At 43.2% G+C, this 21151-nt stretch overlaps 1 protein-coding gene across 2 annotated transcripts in view; it reads left to right on the top strand.

The window, feature by feature from the left end:
• Positions 1-21151, top strand: part of prkcab (protein kinase C, alpha, b) — a 215227-nt gene that overhangs the window by 89356 nt on the left and 104720 nt on the right. For both annotated transcript variants that reach the window (XM_031814324.1, XM_031814325.1), the window contains exon 3: positions 8396-8478. In XM_031814324.1, coding sequence (XP_031670184.1) covers positions 8396-8478 — 83 coding nt within the window. The remainder of the gene's footprint in view (positions 1-8395; positions 8479-21151) is intronic.

Here is a 21151-nt window from a genome sequence, read left to right as displayed (position 1 = left end):
GAAGTGTACTTTGCCAGACTGCCAAGAACCTTGCCCTCATTCAGGCTAAGGTTGTGAGACACAGTAGTGATGACACCATAGGCCTTGTTGAGCTCTGCACCAGACAGGATGCTCTTGCCAGCATACTTGGGGTCCAACATGTACACTGCGGCATGTATGGTCTTCAGGAAGAAGTCTTCACGCTTTTTGATGTATTTCAGAACTGCAGTTTCCTCTGCTTGGAGCAACAGTGTAGTGGGCAGGGCAGTACGGATTTCTTCTCTTACATCTGCAAGCAGAGTCTGAACATCCGACAGGATGGCATTGTCTCCCTCAATCCGTGCAATGGCTACTGCTATAGGTTTCAGGAGTTTCAGGCTGCTTACCACTCTCTCCCAAAATACATCATCCAGGAAGATCCTCTTGATGGGGCTGTCTATATCGGCAGTCTGTGATATGGCCATTTCTTGGAGAGACTCCTTCCCCTCCAGGAGACTGTCAAACATGATGACAACACCACCCCAATGAGTGTTTCTGGGCAGCTTCAATGTTGTGCTCTTATTCTTCTCACTTTTCTTGATGAGGCAGATTGCTGCTATAACTTGATGACCCTTCACATACCGAACTATTTCCTTGGCTGTCTTATAGAGTGTATACATTTTTTTAGTGCCAAGATGTCATTGAGGAGCAGATGCAATGCATGAGCAGCACAGCCATTGGGTGTGATGTGAGGGTAGGACTCCTCCACTTTTGAGCAAGCAGCCTATACAAATGTAAGCAAGGTCTGTTGTCCCTTGTGTTTGTGCTCTTGTGGAATACTGGTTGAGGCGTGGAGATGATTATTCCTTGCCCATGAACATTCGACCACCCATCAGAGTTGATTGCAATACAGTCTGCTTTCGCTATGAGTTGCTTGACCTTCACTTGAACTCTGTTGAACTCTGCATCCAGCAAATGAGTGGATAAAGCATGTCTGGTTGGAGGGGTGTATGCTGGGTGAAGAACATTCAGAAGTATCTTCCAATACACATTGCCTGTGGGCATCAGAGGTGAACCAGTTGCATACACAGCTCAAGCAAGACATTCATCAGCATTTCTTTGACTATGTTCTTCCATTGAGTCAAAAAAAACTCTGATTCCAGAAGGACCATGAGCTGTTGCTATCAATAAGGTGTCTGTTTCATCATTTTCATCTCGAATAGAAGTAGAGGGACTTTTGTCAGAGGTTGCTTGTTGTGAGCGCTGAGGGAACTTTATGCACTTGGCCAGATAATTCTCCGTCTTTGTTACGTTCTTCACATATGATTTGGCACAGTATTTGCACATGTACACAGCTTTTCCTTCTACATTAGCTGCAGTAAAATGTCTCCACACATCAGATAGCGCCCGTGTCATTTTCTTGTAAAGATTAGAAAAAAATGAGTAAATAAATACCCAAATACAATTCCATGTACAGATAAATAGTTAAGCAGTTCGATTAAACAACTCCTTTGTAAGATAAATGTTTTAAAGTGAAACATATATGGAAACGGGTGAATTAACACTCCACAGTCAGCAGGCTCAAGCAAGCTAAAACCCACATGGTAGCTAAAACGAACTAGCAGATTTTGTTAACAAATTAGAAATGATTTAAACACACTTTGTTGTAGGTTACTATTTACTAGATAACAAAATATCATGTATATCGTATAAAATATATTCCCCCCAACCAGTATTGTAATTAAAACTTACCAGAAAGCATGTAGTCCTTGGCTCAGACAGTGTACTAGTATGGGCTCAATAGCATCTCATTAGTGTGCAAGATCTTGAGAATAAGCTCTACATGTGATGGAAGACTGCACTGTGCATGCAAAGGGTTGCAATTCCATTGAATCGGGGATAGTTTAACCAAAATATGCCACAAAATCCCCGGCTTTACTTCCCATGGAAAATTTTCTGGAAAGTTTCCGACTCTTTGCATCCCTAGTTACAACCATCCATTTATTATGCATATGATTATCTCCAACATAGAGCTACAACCAATGAGTCACTTCAATGGCCGGAGCTCCCTAATGTTTTGACAGGATAAGTATCTCTCTGGATGGCACTTTTTTTTCAATTGAAAGATTTAATACGTTTTCTTGTTTTTCAAATCAACCAACACAACACATTCACAAATGTGACAGGCTTAAAAAAAACTATAATAATAATAATAATAATAATAAATAATAGTTATTTTATATATATATACAGTGTGGCAAAAAAGTATTTAGTCAGCCACCAATTGTGCAAGTTCCCCACTTAAAAAGATGAGAGAGGCCTGTAATTTCCATCATAGGTACACTTCAACTATGACAGACAAAATGAGAAAAAAAAATCCAGAAAATCACATTGTAGGATTTTTAATTAATTTGTTTGCAAATTATGGTGGAAAATAAGTATTTGGTCACCTACAAACAAGCAAGATTTCTGGCTCTCACAGACCTGTAACTTCTTCTTCATTGCCTGTATTAATGGCACCTGTTTAAACTTGTTATCAGTATAAAAACTTGCACAATTGGTGGCTGACTAAATACTTTTTTGACCCACTGTATATATATATGTATATATATATATGTATATATATATATATATATATATATATATATATATACACATACATACATACATACATACATACATACATACATACATACATACATACATACATACATACATACATACATACATACATACATACATACATACATACATACACACACATATCCTACATACATGTACATACACACACATATCCTACATACATGTACATACACACACATATCCTACATACATGTACATACACACACATATCCTACATACATGTACATACACACACATATCCTACATACATGTACATACACACACATATCCTACATACATGTACATACACACAAAGAACAATTCAAAAAGAAACATATATATAAAGCTTGCAGCAGCACTATCAAGGTTCTTATTAGCTATTTCTAGGCCTTCGCTGAGACAACGAGCAAATCATTAGTTTTTAGATTTTACAGCACTTTACACAATGTATCTGCTCATTTCCCTAATCTCCCCATTCACTCTGTCCAATTTGAAATATAGTTGAGTAGTGGAGACCAGAGTCGATCAAACTTGGGCTGTCTCTTGTGGAGGTCATAAGTGAGCTTTTCAAGAGGGAGAAAGTCAACAATCTGGTCAATCCACATCTTAAATGTAGGAGAGGTATTAGAGGCCCACAATAGAAAAATACATTTCTTAGCAAAGTATGTAATAGTCATGAACAACTTTTCTCTGTCAGGATCAAGAACAAAGTCCTGCTGGGCATTAAGAAGATAGATACACGGGGTCAAATCAAACTGTACATCTAGTATTTTCTGTGCAGCAGTATGTATAGCTTGCCAGAATCTGGCAATCTCTCTACAGCTCCAAAATACATGCATATAGGTTCCACTTTCAGAGGTACATCTTTTACAGTTAGGAGACATGTCTGTTTTCATTCTATGGAGTCTCAAAGGATTGTAATAAAATTTGATTCTTTAATTTTTACATTAGTAGAGGAGCAGTATACCCTGTCGCAAACCTCCACCCATAACGCCGATAACTCATCACTGATAGTCAGACCTAGGTCCTTTTCCCAGATTATTTTCAAAGGAGTAAAGGATAGACTCAGAAAGTCAGAAAGACTCAGAAAGTCTATAGATATAAGATATTTAGCCTTTAATGGATTGTGCTGTGACAAGAAGGGTTTCAACTTCATTCAACTGAGTTCTAAACCTCCTCTTGGAAGTAAATGAGGAAATGACATGTCTAATTTGAAGATATTTCTTTTTTAAATGGGATCTTGGCACATTGGATTTACTGCAGAGCTCTTGAAAGGATTTCAGTGTAGTGGTTTTCTGATTAAATAGGTCTGAAAAGGTCCTGATTCCTAGAGTATGCCAAAGATTAAAGTTGGCATCCCTCAGGGCTTTTGGCAAGACTGGGTTGCCTACTATAGGTGAGTGAGAACATATTTGTGAGGAAATGCCCAGGTATTTCTTACAGTCCCTTCACGCTAGTAGGGTGCTGTAAATCAAAAAGGTTTTGGCTATGTTTCCCACTTCACTAAAGTTATTAATTAATATAATTGAGCTTAGGGGCAATGGACCACAGGATTGGGCTTCTATCTGAATCCATGCTGACTCTTGTCTGTTTGTGATCCATGTTAGCATGTTGCGGATTTGGGCAGACCAGTGGTACAATTGAAGGGAGGGATGGGCAAGAACACCTTTAGATTCAGGTTTTGATAGAGTGGAGAACTTGATCCTAGGTTCTTTATTGCCCCACATAGATTTGGTGATGCTTTGGTTAGTTGTTTTGAAAAAGGAAACTGGGAGATAGCATGGGAGCATCTGAAATAAATAGTTCAGTCTAGGGAGGATGTTTATACGGATGACATTAATTCTTCCTACTAAGCTAATTGGGAGGGAGATCCAGGTTTGGAGATCATTCTTGATTCGATCCAGGAGTGGGAGATAATTTTCATTGAAAAGGCTATTCAGATCTGGTGTTATGAAGATCCCAAGGTATTGAAACCCCTGTGTCTTCCATTGGAAAGGACATAGTGTATTCATAGAGCTGGTGAGTGAAATATTGAGAGGGCAGACAGTGGATTTGTTAAAATTGATCTTATGACCTGAAAACTTGCCATACTGAGCAATTGTGTCTAAAATGGGAGGGAGGGATTTCTCAGGGTTGGATATGTAGAGCAAGACATCATCAGCATAACAGAGACACCCATAATACTTGGATTGCTCCTTATCAACTCTGCCAGAGGCTCCGCCCCCAACAAGTAGAGCAGGGGGGACAGCAGGCACCCTTGTCTTGTGCCCCATTCCAGAGGGAATCTGTCAGAGTTCAGTCCGTTAGTAGTCACTATGGCATTTGGATGAGAGTATAGTGGTTTGATCCATTTAATAACATTTGGGCCCATATTGACTGAAAACAGAAAGCTCCACTCCATCCTGTCAAACGTCTTCTCAGCATCCAGTGAAGCCAGCAGGACAGGGGTCTTCTGTGCATTTAATTGATCAATAATATCAAAAAGACGGCGAATGTTATCAGAAGAGTATCTGTCTCTAATAAATCCAGTTTGGTCTGCTTTTATTATTTTGGGAAGAAGAGTGTTTAGTCTTTTGGCGAGCAATTTGGTAATTATTTTGTAGTCGAAATCCAACAAGCTTATGGGCCGGAAGGACGAGCACTCTAACACTGTAATGCGAGCTGTGTGCATTGGGTCTGGGAGAACTCCGTTTCTGCAAAAATCCTCCAGCATTGGCATGAAGATAGGGCGGAGCTGGGGCCAAGAAGCTTTGCAGAACTCTCTGGGGAATCCATCTGGGCCTGGGGTGGCATGGAGGTAATTGCCTCCAGGATCTCCACAGGAGTGAAGGGGGAGTTGAGATCTTCTTGGTCACTCTCTGATAGGTTAGGTAGTGAGATTCCCTCTAGGAAAGAGTGGAGTTCTGCCTCCGTGTGTTTTCTCTCAGAGGTATATAGTTTGCAGTAAAAATCATGAAAAGTTAAATAGATATTTTTGGGGTCATATGTGACCTCGTCCTCTGCTGTTCGGATAGCCATGATTGTACGCTCTGAAGGCTCTTTTTTAAATCTGTAAGCAAGTAATCTACTAGGCCTATTGCTATACTCATGGTATTTCTGTTTCGTAAAGAAAACCATTTTTTTAATCTCCCGAGTGTAGTCCAAATTCAGTTTGGCTTTGGCTGCTTTAAGTTGACTCCAGGAGGAGCTCTCTGGGGATTGTTTATATACTTTTTCACAACATTCCAGCTCCCTCTCGAGATCTAGCCTGTGTGCTTCCATTGCTTTTTTCTTAGAGGAAGCATATGCAATTAGATGACCTCTTAGTGTGGCTTTAGCAGCGTCCCACATTGTGGCCAGAAAAACAGGAGAATCTTTGTTGTCTTGTGTGCAGTTGTCTATCCATGTAGTTACCAATGTATCTATAATGGAGTAGGTGTTATGGACATTAGAGTAGTATGTATAGTCCATAGATGAGCTATTATTCTCTCTCCAGATATCTATCAGTCCCATCTCTTTCGTAAGAGAGTTCAACATCTTTGCAGATTTAGGATTTGTGGTGGGGACTTGAGATGATTTGTCTAGGGTTGGGTTAAGGGTACAATTAAAATCTCTGGCCACCATGCCAAAGGAGACACAATGCTCATTGAACAGGGTTATCATTTTTGACATGAAGGCAGGATTATCTGTGTTAGAGGCGTATATATTTAAGATAGTAATTGATTGACCATATAGTGACCCAGTTATCAAAATAAATCTCCCCTCCGGATCAGATATGTTTTTGTCAATTATGAATGGAACATTCTTATGGATACATATGGCTGTACCTCTACTGTTTGATTTGAAAGATGAGAAATACACCTGTCCCATCCAAGCTCTGTGGAGTTTGGCATGTTCAGCATCACAGAGGTGTGTCTCTTGTAATAGCGCGATGTCTGCTTTTTCCTTTTTTAGAGCACATAGTATCTTTTTCCGTTTTACTGCATGACCGAGACCATGGCAGTTCCATGTCAATAGATTTAAGGTACTAGTCATCGTCATCGAACAGTAATCGAACTTTAGTGCAAGTCATCTCTGGGTAAAAGTGGATAATAGTTACAGCTGCGTTCACATAAAAGGAAAATAAATGGTGTACATAAAATAACAATCTCTGAACACCCCAGCCGAGTTCCCAAACAACTCAACACGTCCCGATGGATCTATTACCCCCCTGCTCAGTCTCTCCCCACCAAAGAAATGCCTCATCCTCTCCGCTCCGCCCGCAAGGGACATAGGGAACCACAAGTAATAATAGCAACAAAAAAACAAACCAAAAAAACAGGGAAATGAAAGTAGGCTGAAACGTTAGTAGGCCTAGGTTAGGCTATAGAGCCTATCCCTCTCAGCTAAAGGAACATAAATATAGATTGGACGGCTATAATAACATTTAGCGGGGCGAGTGGGTCTTTGGATATCGGCTATATGTTGTCTTACCTCATTTAGTAATAGCATTAATCGCATTTAGTCATTGGTCCATTTCTCATTGACCAGGATTATCTTTCAAAAAACGTTTTGCCTCTTTGGGAGTTTTGAAGTGTTACAGGGCTCCTTGGTGAAGAATCCTGAGCTCGTTTGGGTACTTGAATCCCCTGAAGATGCCTCGGTCAATGGAGTATTCCTTCACTTCGTCAAACTCTCTGCGCTTTCGGCGTATTCCAGCTGACAGGTCCTGGTGTAAAGTGAGTTTGGCGTTTCCCACTGTGATGGTGTTGGTTTTCGCCACCTGTAGGACTCGTTCCTTGTCAGTGAATCTCAGGAAACGTATGGTGATTGGGCGCGATGGTTGTCTGGCTGCTGGTGGGAGCCTCATTGCCCAGTGAGCTTTCTCGAGTTCTTTGGGCCGGTGGACAGGTGGAGCCACTCGGGAAGTTTGTCTTGCAGGTAGGGGATCAGTGGCATGTTTCCCTCTTCTTTTTCGGCCCAGATTTAATAGAACACAATTATTCCTTCGCCCCCTGTTTTCCAGGTCCTCTGTTTTCTCTTCCAGATGCTCGATTTTCTTTTTAGCATATGCTATTGTTTCTATGGCATCTGTCAATAAGTTTTGCATGGATAGGATTCACCCCTCTGCCTCGTCCAGGCGCCCTGCGTTTATGGTTATCTTGTCGTTGATGTCAGGCAAAGCATTTTCCAGGATTGTCACCTTGCCCCCTATCGCACTGAGCTGAGAGTTAATGGCATCTAATTTAGTGTTGAGTTCTGTACGTTGGGATCTCAACTCAGAAAGGATGTCTTCGACAGAGTGTGAAGTTGGCATTCGTTGGGCCTCAGGGGGGAGCGGGTCCTCTTGCTCCTGGCTAATGGCGCTAGCTTTTTCTGAAGCTAGCTTCTTCTTGGAGGCTTTTTCAGTTGCTAATGCTCGAGTCCGGGTAAAAATGTCACCTGTAGTGTCGCCTTTTGTAGCCGCCATTACTTAATTACTAAAGCTAAATGAGTTTGAACTTGAAGTGGAGGTAAGATTAGGAATTGTAATCTACTTGTGCGGAGCTCTTAGTTCACACGGCCATCTCGTTCAAGGGTCACGTGATCCCCCTGGATGGCACTTTTTGAATGACTGCTGGCTGCAGCCTGGAGCTGGTGTATAGAGGATGACTGGATGACCCATTGTGTTCAGTTTGGATGCTCTCCTAGAGGGGAGGAGGGTGAGGGTGGCTGGGGAATGGAGGTGGGGAGAGTTAGATTGGTCATGGTGTGTGTGTATGTTGTGTGTTTACATGTCATGTGTAAGGGAGAAAGATAGGGAAATTTTCCTGATTACCATCTAACTGTCCCATGTCTCTTCTGCCCTCTCCTACAGTGTGCTGTTTTGTGGTCCACAAAAGGTGCCATGAGTTTGTCACCTTCTCTTGCCCTGGAGCCGACAAAGGCCCCGACACAGATGTGAGTTCCTGCACTCTCTCTCTCTCTCTCTCTCTCTCTCTCTCTCTGCTCTCTCTGCTCTTTCTCTCTCGCTGCTCTCTCTCTCTCTTTCTCTCTGTCTCTGTCTCTCAATTCAATTCAAGGGCATTATTGGCATGGGAAACATATGTTAACATTACCAGAGCAAGTGAAGTAGGTAATAAACAAAAGTGAAATAAACAACAAAAATGAACAGTAAACATTACACATACAGAAGTTCCAAAATAATAAAGACATTTCAAATGTCATATTATGTCTATATACAGTGTTGTAACAATGTGCAAGTAGTGAAAGTACAAAAGGGAAAATAAATAAACATAAATATGGCTTGTATTTACAATGGTGTTTGTTCTTCACTGGTTGACCTTTTCTTGTGGCAACAGGTCACAAATTTTGCTGCTCTTTTCTGAATTTTGATAATTAGCGGAAATCGGTCTAATTCTGCTCTGCATGCATTATTTGGTGCTTTACGTTGGACACTTAGGATAGTTTTGAAAAATTCTGCATGCAGAGTCTCAATTTGCTATTTGTCTCATTTTATGAATTCTTGGTTGGGGAGTGGACCCCATACCTCACAACCATAACGGGCAATGGGTTCTATAACTGATTCAAGTATTTTTAGCCAGATCCTAATTGGTATGTCGAATTGTGTCGAATGTAAAATCTCTCTCTCCTCTTTCTCTCTCTGTTTCTCTCTCTCTCTCTGTCTGTCTCGTTCTCTCTTTCACTCTCTCCCAAACACAAACACACCTTACACTGTGTAAATAAGGAGCAGTCAATTTTAGCTGTCTCATTAGCAAACGTCTCAAACTAACAAAACGCACACACTGACTTTGATCTTCCCAGCATCTCTCTGCAAATGCTGTATGACAAATGGCTTTGAAAACTGTCTCAAAATAACTGTGTGTGTAATGTATGAACAGCATTGTTTGTCCTGTTTGTTTTAATGAGGAGGACCAATGTGCGAGCCAAACACAGGCCCTCCCCATCATCCCTACACACACACACACACAGACACACACTCAATCACAAAACACACACATACATCCCCTTTCAGAGCCTGTTAGGGCACAGTGTTTCTTGATGAGGGGCAGCTCTGTTTAGGATGTGTGTGACCCTGTACACACTCAGTCAGTTCCCCTGTCCCTCTCTACTTCCCCCAGGCCTGTGTGTGTCCTTGGTTAGATAAGTGGCTCTGGTTTGTGGAAGGCAAGCATACCCGCAACGCTGTGTTCTGCCTGCCTGCCTGGCTGTGGCTGTGTGTGTGTGTGTGTGTGTGTGTGTGTGTGTGTGTGTGTGTGTGTGTGTGTGTGTGTGTGTGTGTGTGTGTGTGTGTGTGTGTGTGTGTGTGTGTGTGTGTGTGTGTGTTTACGCTGTGACCATGATGATTAGGATGATGATGTTTGTTTAGGGCGTGTTACTGTGGCCTGGCATGCCAGCCGGAATAAACACAAACATAGATCCACTTAAAACACACACACACACTCAGAGCAGTATAGGCTGCTTCAGGGTTCCTCAACTGTCAGCCCAAAGCATTCCCACCCATAATAGAGAGATATACAGTATGAGATCGTATACAAATGTAAGCAAGGTTTGAAATGATTATGTTTTAGTCCAATATTATATCTGTTTGGGCTTCTTGGGTCAATTTGCAGTTTACAAATCCTTTGTAATTATGTTTGCTGAAGAAGAAATCGGCCCGTGGCTGAATCTAGTTGACGGTCCCTGGCCTACTGTATGTGAACATCCCCTACACAAGCACCCCTCTGTCCCATTTGTGCAGTGCTGCTTGTCTACACTTTGATCAGTCATGTACAAACACAAACACACACAGTCAGCCAATTAGAAGTGAGTGTTTGGGCTATCAGAAATAGGACTGGGACAATTGCCGTATAATCATGTAACTGAGGATTATGGATGAAGAAATCATATAACCATCAGAACCATTTTAAAATGTTTGTTTTGCTGTTGGTTTTTGTGGAAGGCCTGCTAACGAGACTGTTCCCTCCTTAGCAGACACACACACACATTAACAAACACACACACACACACACACACACACACACACACACATTAACACACACAGTTTGTGCAAGCAAGCAAGCACACACAAACACACACCCTGTTCCATCACGTGTCAGACATAAACACTGCTAATATGATTTGAGTGTGTGGATAATGACTTTTAATAACCACTGTTTACTTACTGAGTTGAACATTTTGTCTACTTGAACAACTTAGATTTGATGTTGTATTTTACACACACACACACACACACACACACACACACACACACACACACACACACACACACACACACACACACACACACACACACACACACACACACACACACACACACACACACACACACACACAGGACCCCTTTTGCTGCTGGCTGTGAGTGTTCCCTCCTGTCAAGCCTGTTTAGGCCTGCCTGTTTCCTGCTGGCTCTGTGTACCCAGTCCAGCCTCTACCCAGTCACTGGGCTCTGTTTAAACAGAACAGGGGACTTAGTGTTGCACAGCCGACAGCCCTGTCTGAATACTAAAATAGTGCAAGATGGTTGCTACTGGTGCTCATCACTTCTCAGACTGGTTTCCATCCTTCTTCATTTCTTCCTCTCCTCTATTTCTTCTTCTCCTCCTCTATTTTCTCATCTTCACTGATCTAGAAGGACCAAGATAGAGACTTGATACAGATGAAAGCAACATGGTGGTGATGAAGGAACAGTAACATGGTGGTGATGAAGGGACAGTAACACGGTGGAGGTGAAGGAACAGTAACATGATGGAGGTGAAGGACCAGTAACATGATGGAGGTGAAGGAACAGTAACATGATGGAGGTGAAGGAACAGTAACATGATGGAGGTGAAGGAACAGTAACATGATGGAGGTGAATGAACAGTAACATGATGGAGGTGAAGGAAAAGTAATGATGGAGGAACAGTAACATGGTGGTGATGAAGGAACAGTAACATGGTGGAGGTGAAGGAACAGTAACATGGTGGAGGAACAGTAACATGATGGAGGTGAAGGAACAGTAACATGGTGGAGGTGAAGGAACAGTAACATGATGGAGGTGAAGGAACAGTAACATGATGGAGGTGAAGGAACAGTAACATGATGGAGGTGAAGGAACAGTAACATGGTAAAGGAACAGTAACATGGTGGAGGAACAGTAACATGGTGGAGGTGAAGAAACAGTAACATGATGGAGGAACAGTAACATGGTGGAGGTGGAGGAACAATAATATAGTGGAGGAACAGTGACATGGTAGAGGTGAAGGAACAGTAACATGATGGGGGTGAAGGAACAGTAACATGGTGGAGGAACAGTAACATGATGGAGGTGAAGGAACAGTTACATGATGGAGGAACAATAACATGATGGTGGTGAAGGAACAGTAACATGATGGAGGTGAATGAACAGTAACATGATGGAGGAACAGTAACATGATGGGGATGAAGGAACAGTAACATGATGGAGGTTAAGGAACATTAACATGGTGGAGGTGAAGGAACAGTAACATGATGGAGGAACAGTAACATGATGGGGGTGAAGGAACAGTAACATGGTGGAGGTGAAGGAACAGTAACATGATGGAGGTGAAGGAACATTAACATGGTGGAGGTGAAGGAACAGTAACATGATGGAGGTGAAGGAACATTAACATGATGGAGGTGAAGGAACAGTAACATGGTGAAGGAACAGTAACATGATGGGGGTGAAGGAACAGTAACATGGTGGAGGTGAAGGAACAGTAACATGATGGAGGAACAGTAACATGATGGGGGTGAAGGAACAGTAACATGATGGAGGTGAAGGAACATTAACATGGTGGAGGTGAAGGAACAGTAACATGATGGAGGAACAGTAACATGATGGGGGTGAAGGAACAGTAACATGGTGGAGGTGAAGGAACAGTAACATGATTGAGGTGAAGGAACAGTAACATGATGGAGGTGAAGGAACAGTAACATGGTGAAGGAACAGTAACATGATGGAGGTGAAGGAACAGTAACATGGTGGAGGAACAGTAACATGGTGGAGGTGAAGGAACAGTAACATGGTGGAGGAACAGTAACATGATGGAGGTGAAGGAACAGTAACATGATTGAGGTGAAGGAACAGTAACATGATGGAGGTGAAGGAACAGTAACATGGTGAAGGAACAGTAACATGATGGAGGTGAAGGAACAGTAACATGGTGAAGGAACAGTAACATGATGGAGGTGAAGTAACAGTAACATGGTGAAGGAACAGTAACATGGTGGAGGTGAAGGAACAGTAACATGATTGAGGTGAAGGAACAGTAACATGATGGAGGTGAAGGAACAGTAACATGGTGAAGGAACAGTAACATGATGGAGGTGAAGGAACAGTAACATGGTGGAGGTGAAGGACCAGTAACATGGTGGAGGTGAAGGAACAGTAACATTTATTTATTTATTTATTTAACCTTTATTTAACCAGGTAGGCAAGTTGAGAACAAGTTCTCATTTACAATTGCGACCTGGCCAAGATAAAGCAAAGTAGTGCGACAGATACAACGACACAGAGTTACACATGGAGTAAAACAAACATACAGTCAATAATACAGTATAAACAAGTCTATATACAATGTGAGCAAATGAGGTGAGAAGGGAGGTAAAGGCAAAAAAGGCCATGGTGGCAAAGTAAATACAATATAGCAAGTAAAACACTGGAATGGTAGTTTTGCAATGGAAGAATGTGCAAAGTAGAAATAAAAATAATGGGGTGCAAAGGAGCAAAATAAATAAAAAAATAAAAAATAAATACAGTTGGGAAAGAGGTAGTTGTTTGGGCTAAATTATAGGTGAGCTATGTACAGGTGCAGTAATCTGTGAGCTGCTCTGACAGTTGGTGCTTAAAGCTAGTGAGGGAGATAAGTGTTTCCAGTTTCAGAGATTTTTGTAGTTCGTTCCAGTCATTGGCAGCAGAGAACTGGAAGGAGAGGCGGCCAAAGAAATAATTGGTTTTGGGGGTGACTAGAGAGATATACCTGCTGGAGCGTGTGCTACAGGTGGGAGATGCTATGGTGACCAGCGAGCTGAGATAAGGGGGGACTTTACCTAGCAGGGTCTTGTAGATGACATGGAGCCAGTGGGTTTGGCGACGAGTATGAAGCGAGGGCCAGCCAACGAGAGCGTACAGGTCACAATGGTGGGTAGTATATGGGGCTTTGGTGACAAAACGGATTGCACTGTGATAGACTGCATCCAATTTGTTGAGTAGGGTATTGGAGGCTATTTTGTAAATGACATCGCCAAAGTCGAGGATTGGTAGGATGGTCAGTTTTACAAGGGTATGTTTGGCAGCATGAGTGAAGGATGCCTTGTTGCGAAATAGGAAGCCAATTCTAGATTTAACTTTGGATTGGAGATGTTTGATATGGGTCTGGAAGGAGAGTTTACAGTCTAACCAGACACCTAAGTATTTGTAGTTGTCCACGTATTCTAAGTCAGAGCCGTCCAGAGTAGTGATGTTGGACAGGCGGGTAGGTGCAGGTAGCGATCGGTTGAAGAGCATGCATTTAGTTTTACTTGTATTTAAGAGCAATTGGAGGCCACGGAAGGAGAGTTGTATGGCATTGAAGCTTGCCTGGAGGGTTAACAACACAGTGTCCAAAGAAGGGCCGGAAGTATACAGAATGGTGTCATCTGCGTAGAGGTGGATCAGAGACTCACCAGCAGCAAGAGACTGCCAGAGGTCCGGACAGCAGACCCTCCGATTTGACACACTGAACTCTATCAGAGAAGTAGTTGGTGAACCAGGCGAGGCAATCATTTGAGAAACCAAGGCTGTCGAGTCTGCCGATGAGGATGTGGTGATTGACAGAGTCGAAAGCCTTGGTCAGATCAATGAATACGGCTGCACAGTAATGTTTCTTATTGATGGCGGTTAAGATATCGTTTAGGACCTTGAGCGTGGCTGAGGTGCACCCATGACCAGCTCTGAAACCAGATTGCATAGCAGAGAAGGTATGGTGAGATTCGAAATGGTTGGTAATCTGTTTGTTGACTTGGCTTTCGAAGACCTTAGAAAGGCACGGTAGAATAGATATAGGTCTGTAGCAGTTTGGGTCAAGAGTGTCCCCCCCTTTGAAGAGGGGGATGACCGCAGCTGCTTTCCAATCTTTGGGAATCTCAGATGACACGAAAGAGAGGTTGAACAGGCTAGTAATAGGGGTGGCAACAATTTTAGAAAGAAAGGGTCCAGATTGTCTAGCCCGGCTGATTTGTAGGGGTCCAGATTTTGCAGCTCTTTCAGAACATCAGCTGAATGGATTTGGGAGAAGGAGAAATGGGGAAGGCTTGGGCGAGTTGCTGTTGGGGGTGCAGTGCTGTTGACCGGGGTAGGAGTAGCCAGGTGGAAAGCATGGCCAGCCGTAGAAAAATGCTTATTGAAATTCTCAATTATGGTGGATTTATCAGTGGTGACAGTGTTTCCTATCTTCAGTGCAGTGGGCGGCTGGGAGGAGGTGCTCTTATTCTCCATGGACTTTACAGTGTCCCAGTACTTTTTTGAGTTAGTGTTGCAGGAAGCAAATTTCTGCTTGAAAAAGCTAGCCTTGGCTTTTCTAACTGCCTGTGTATAATGGTTTCTAGCTTCCCTGAACAGCTGCATATCTCGGGGGCTGTTCGATGCTAATGCAGAACGCCATAGGATGTTTTTGTGTTGGTTAAGGGCAGTCAGGTCTGGGGAGATCCAAGGGCTATATCTGTTCCTGGTTCTAAATTTCTTGAATGGGGCATGTTTATTTAAGATGGTTAGGAAGGCATTTAAAAAAATATCCAGGCATCCTCTACTGACGGGATGAGATCAATATCCTTCCAGGATACCCCGGCCAGGTCGATTAGAAAGGCCTGCTCGCAGAAGTGTTTCAGGGAGCGTTTTACAGTGATGAGTGGAGGTCGTTTGACCGCTGACCCATTACGGATGCAGGCAATGAGGCAGTGATCGCTGAGATCTTGGTTGAAGACAGCAGAGGTGTATTTAGAGGGGAAGTTGGTTAGGATGATATCTATGAGGGTGCCCGTGTTTAAGGCTTTGGGGAGGTACCTGGTAGGTTCATTGATAATTTGTGTGAGATTGAGGGCATCAAGTTTAGATTGTAGGATGGCTTGGGTGTTAAGCATGTTCCAGTTTAGGTCGCCTAGCAGCACGAACTCTGAAGATAGATGGGGGGCAATCAGTTCACATATGGTGTCCAGAGCACAGCTGGGGGCAGAGGGTGGTCTATAGCAGGCGGCAACGGTGACAGACTTGTTTTTAGAGAGGTGGATTTTTAAAACTAGAAGTTCAAATTGTTTGGGTACAGACCTGGATAGTAGGACAGAACTCTGCAGGCTATCTTTGCAGTAGATTGCAACACCGCCCCCTTTGGCAGTTCTATCTTGTCTGAAAATGTTGTAGTTTGGAATTAAAATTTCTGAATTTTTGGTGGTCTTCCTAAGCCAGGATTCAGACACAGCTAGAACATCCGGGTTGGCAGAGTGTGCTAAAGCAGTGAATAGAACAAACTTAGGGAGGCTTCTAATGTTAACATGCATGAAACCAAGGCTATTACGGTTACAGAAGTCGTCAAAAGAGAGCGCCTGGGGAATAGGAGTGGAGCTAGGCACTGCAGGGCCTGGATTCACCTCTACATCGCCAGAGGAACATAGGAGGAGTAGAATAAGGGTACGGCTAAAAGCTATGAGAATTGGTCGTCTAGAACGTCTGGAACATAGAGTAAAAGGAGGTTTCTGGGGGCGATAAAATAGCATCAAGGTATAATGTACAGACAAAGGTATGGTAGTATGTGAATACAGTGGAGGTAAACCTAGGTATTGAGTGATGAAGAGAGAGATATTGTCTCTAGAAACATCATTGAAACTAGGAGATGTCATTGCATGTGTGGGTGGTGGAACTAATAGGTTGGATAAGGTATAGTGAGCAGGACTAGAGGCTCTACAGTGAAATAAGCCAATAAACACTAACCAGAACAGCAATGGACAAGACATATTGACATTAAGGAGAGGCATGCTTAGTCGAGTGATCAAAAGGGTCCAGTGAGTGGAGAGGTTGGTTGGGGGTCACGGCGATTTAGACAGCTAGCCAGGCCATCGGTAGCAAGCTAGCATAGGATGGAGGTCTGTTGTTAGCCACCTCTTGCGTTCCGTCAGTAGATTAGTGGGGTTCCGTGTGGTAGAGGGGATTAATCCAAATCACACAACAACAACAAAAATAAAAACAATAGATATAGTTATAGAGGCCCAAGAAGAAAACATAATAATAATAAAAATAAATAAATTGTCCGATTGTCTATTCAGATAGCAGCTGGTAAGACAGCTAACGGTTAGCAGGCCGCAGATGGGCGTTCAGGTAACGTCGCGACGGAGGAGCCAGCCGGATCTCCTTCGGGTAGATAACGTCGGCAGTCCAGTTGTGAAGGCCCGGTGGGGCTCCGCATAGGCAGTAAAACGGGTCCGGATAGGCGACTGCAGCCCAGGAGTGATTGATGGAACTCAGGAGTGATTGACGGAGCTGGCTAGCTCCGGAATAATTGATGTTTGCTCCGGAATCGACGAAGGCCGATAGTCACACGGATAGCAGCTAGCTAGCTGTGAGATCCGGGTATGAATGTCCAGAGAGCAGTCGAAATCCAGGGACATGGAGAGAAAAATTGGTCCGGTATGATCCGTTCCGAGCCGCGCTGCGCTGTACAGAACTGGCGATAGATTTTCGAGCTAAAGGATAGCTGATGACCACAAACCGTGGTTAGCTGAATACTAACGATTTGCCAGTAAAGAAGCTAACTAGCTTCAGAACTAGCTTCTGATTAGCTTCTGGATTAGCTTCTGGCTAGCTTCTGGCTAGTTTCAGGCTAGCTTCTTTGAGTTTCTGGCTAGCTTCTTGGAGGATTACAGATTTGAGGTAAATAATACTTTTTTATAAATATAAATTGGTGAGGCGGGTTGCAGGAGAGTGTTTTGAAGATGAGTTGATGGAAAAAAATATATATAATGTACGTGAAAAAAGTTGTAAATATATATATATACACAGGACACAACAAGACGAGGACAAAAGACGTCTGAACTGCTATGCCACCTTGGAAGAAACATGATGGAGGTGAAGGAACATTAACATGATGGAGGTGAAGGAACAGTGACATGGTGAATGCGAAGGAACAGTAACATGGTGGAGGAACAGTAACATGATGGAGGTGAAGGAACAGTAACATGGTGGAGGTGAAGGAACAGTAACCCGGTGGAGGTGAAGGAACAGTAACATGGTGGAGGTGAAGGAGCAGTAACCCGGTGGAGGTGGAGGAACAGTAACATGATGGAGGTGAAGGACCAGTAACATAATGGAGGTGAAGGAGCAGTAACATGATGGAGGTGAAGGAACAGTAACATGATGGAGGTGAAGGAACAGTAACATGATGGAGGTGAAGGAACAGTAACATGATGGAGGTGAAGGAACAGTAACATGATGGAGGTGAAGGAACAGTAACATGATGGAGGTGAAGGAACAGTAACATGATGGGGGTGAAGGAACAGTAACATGATGGAGGTGACTGAACAGTAACATGGTGGAGGTGAAGGAACAGTAACATGATGGAGGTGAAGGAACAGTAACATGGTGGAGGTGAAGGAACAGTAACATGATTGAGGTGAAGGAACAGTAACATGGTGGAGATGAAGGAACAGTAACATGGTGGAGGTGAATGAACAGTAACATGAAGGAGGAACAGTAACATGATGGAGGTGAAGGAACAGTAACATGGTGGAGGTGAAGGAACAGTAACATGGTGGAGGAACAGTAACATGATGGAGGTGAACTAACAGTTACATGATGGAGGTGAATGAACAGTAACATGGTGAAGGAACAGTAACATGATGGAGGTGAAGGAACAGTAACATGATGGAGGTGAAGGAACATTAACATGATGGAGGTGAAGGAACAGTAACATGATGGAGGTGAATGAACAGTAACATGATGGAGGAACAGTAACATGATGGAGGTGAATGAACAGTAACATGATGGAGGAACAGTACCATGATGGAGGTGAAGGAACAGTAACATGATGGAGGTGAATGAACAGTAACATGATGGAGGAACAGTAACATGATGGAGGTGAAGGAACAGTAACATGATGGAGGTGAAGGAACAGTAACATGATGGGGGTGAAGGAACAGTAACATGATGGAGGTGAAGGAACAGTAACATGATGGAGGTGAAGGAACAGTAACATGGTGGAGGTGAAGGAACAGTAACATGATTGAGGTGAAGGAACAGTAACATGGTGGAGATGAAGGAACAGTAACATGGTGGAGGTGAATGAACAGTAACATGAAGGAGGAACAGTAACATGATGGAGGTGAAGGAACAGTAACATGGTGGAGGTGAAGGAACAGTAACATGGTGGAGGAACAGTAACATGATGGAGGTGAACTAACAGTTACATGATGGAGGTGAATCGAACAGTAACATGGTGAAGGAACAGTAACATGATGGAGGTGAAGGAACAGTAACATGATGGAGGTGAAGGAACATTAACATGATGGAGGTGAAGGAACAGTAACATGATGGAGGTGAATGAACAGTAACATGATGGAGGAACAGTAACATGATGGAGGTGAATGAACAGTAACATGATGGAGGAACAGTAACATGATGGAGGTGAAGGAACAGTAACATGATGGAGGTGAAGGTACAGTAACATGACGGAGGTGAATGAACAGTAACATGATGGAGGAACAGTAACATGATGGAGGTGAAGGAACAGTAACATGATGGAGGTGAATGAACAGTAACATGATGGAGGAACAGTAACATGATGGAGGTGAATGAACAGTAACATGATGGAGGAACAGTAACATGATGGAGGTGAAGGAACAGTAACATGATGGAGGTAAAGGTACAGTAACATGACGGAGGTGAATGAACAGTAACATGATGGAGGAACAGTAACGTGATGGAGGTGAAGGAACAGTAACATGATGGAGGTGAAGGAACAGTAACATGATGGAGGTGAAGGAACAGTAACATGATGGAGGTGAAGGAACATGATGGAGGTGAAGGAACAGTAACATGATGGAGGTGAAGGAAAAGTAACATGATGGAGGTGAAGGAACAGTAACATGGTGGAGGTGAAGGAACAGTAACATGGTGGAGGTGAAGGAACAGTAACATGACGGAGGTGAATGAACAGTAACATGATGGAGGAACAGTAACATGATGGAGGTGAAGGAACAGTAACATGATGGAGGTGAAGGAACAGTAACATGATGGAGGTGAAGGAACAGTAACATGATGGAGGTGAAGGAACATGATGGAGGTGAAGGAACAGTAACATGATGGAGGTGAAGGAAAAGTAACATGATGGAGGTGAAGGAACAGTAACATGGTGGAGGTGAAGGAACAGTAACATGGTGGAGGTGAAGGAACAGTAACATGATGGAGGTGAAGGAACAGTAACATGGTGGAGGAACAGTAACATGATGGAGGTGAAGGAACAGTAACATGATGGAGGTGAATGAACAGTAACATGATGGATGTGAAGGAACAGTAACATGATGGAGGTGAAGGAACAGTAACATGATGGAGGTAAAGGAACAGTAACATGATGGATGTGAAGGAACAGTAACATGATGGAGGTGAAGGAACAGTAACATGATGGAGGTGAAGGAACAGTAACATGATGGAGGTGAAGGAACAGTAACATGATGGAGGTAAAGGAACAGTAACATGATGGAAGTGAAGGAACAGTAACATGGTGGAGGTAAAGGAACAGTAACATGATGGAAGTGAAGGAACAGTAACATGGTGAAGGAACAGTAACATGATGGAGGTGAAGGAACAGTAACATGATGGAAGTGAAGGAACAGTAACATGGTGAAGGTGAATGAACAGTAACATGATTGATGTGAATCCTCCACAATCTTGGCTGTTTCACACCTGACCTCAGTGTGAATGACTAACTACCATCCCTCCACTCCTCCACATCCCTTCACTCCTCTATCCATCCATCCATCCCTGCCCACTGGCCCTTGACTCAGTCTCTCGCTGTCCTTTCCCCCTCTCTCTTGCTCTCTCCCCTTCGTCTGGCTGGAAGCTAGAGGCTGGACCTGCAATGAGCGCAGACACACTCACGCATGATATACGCAAGCACACACATATAGTATGTACTGTATATACACACACACACTGCTATGGGTCATGACCTCTGTACCACCCTCAGACCATGGATGACATCATCAATGGTTTGATTGATACAAATGGCGCAAGAGAGAGAGAGAGCGAGAGAGAGCGAGAGAGAGAGAGAGAGAGAGAGAGAGAGAGAGAGAGAGAGAGAGAGAGAGAGAGAGAGAGAAAGGGAAAGAGCACAGGGAAATCACAGAGATAGAATAAAAGAGTTGGTTCACATTAGCATCTATAGTAAAAGCAGTGCTTGACTTTTAATGAGTACCGGCACCTATTTCAGTCAAGCATTGGTGAAAGTGGTCCTTCTTTCTCTCCAGTCACCTTTCATTCACCCTGATGGACCTGTGACACACTCTACTGATGTGCATGTCAAGCATCCCTCCAAAGAGCAACCAGTGAATGGAAATCATTGGAAACCCTGCTCCCTGAGCCATGGAG

This window comes from Oncorhynchus kisutch, unplaced genomic scaffold (genome assembly GCF_002021735.2).
Source record: "Oncorhynchus kisutch isolate 150728-3 unplaced genomic scaffold, Okis_V2 Okis06b-Okis10b_hom, whole genome shotgun sequence".
Classification (NCBI taxonomy): Eukaryota; Metazoa; Chordata; class Actinopteri; order Salmoniformes; family Salmonidae; genus Oncorhynchus; species Oncorhynchus kisutch.
The sequence above is the reverse complement of the archived record's forward strand: the minus strand, read 5'-3'. Positions and strand labels throughout refer to the sequence as shown.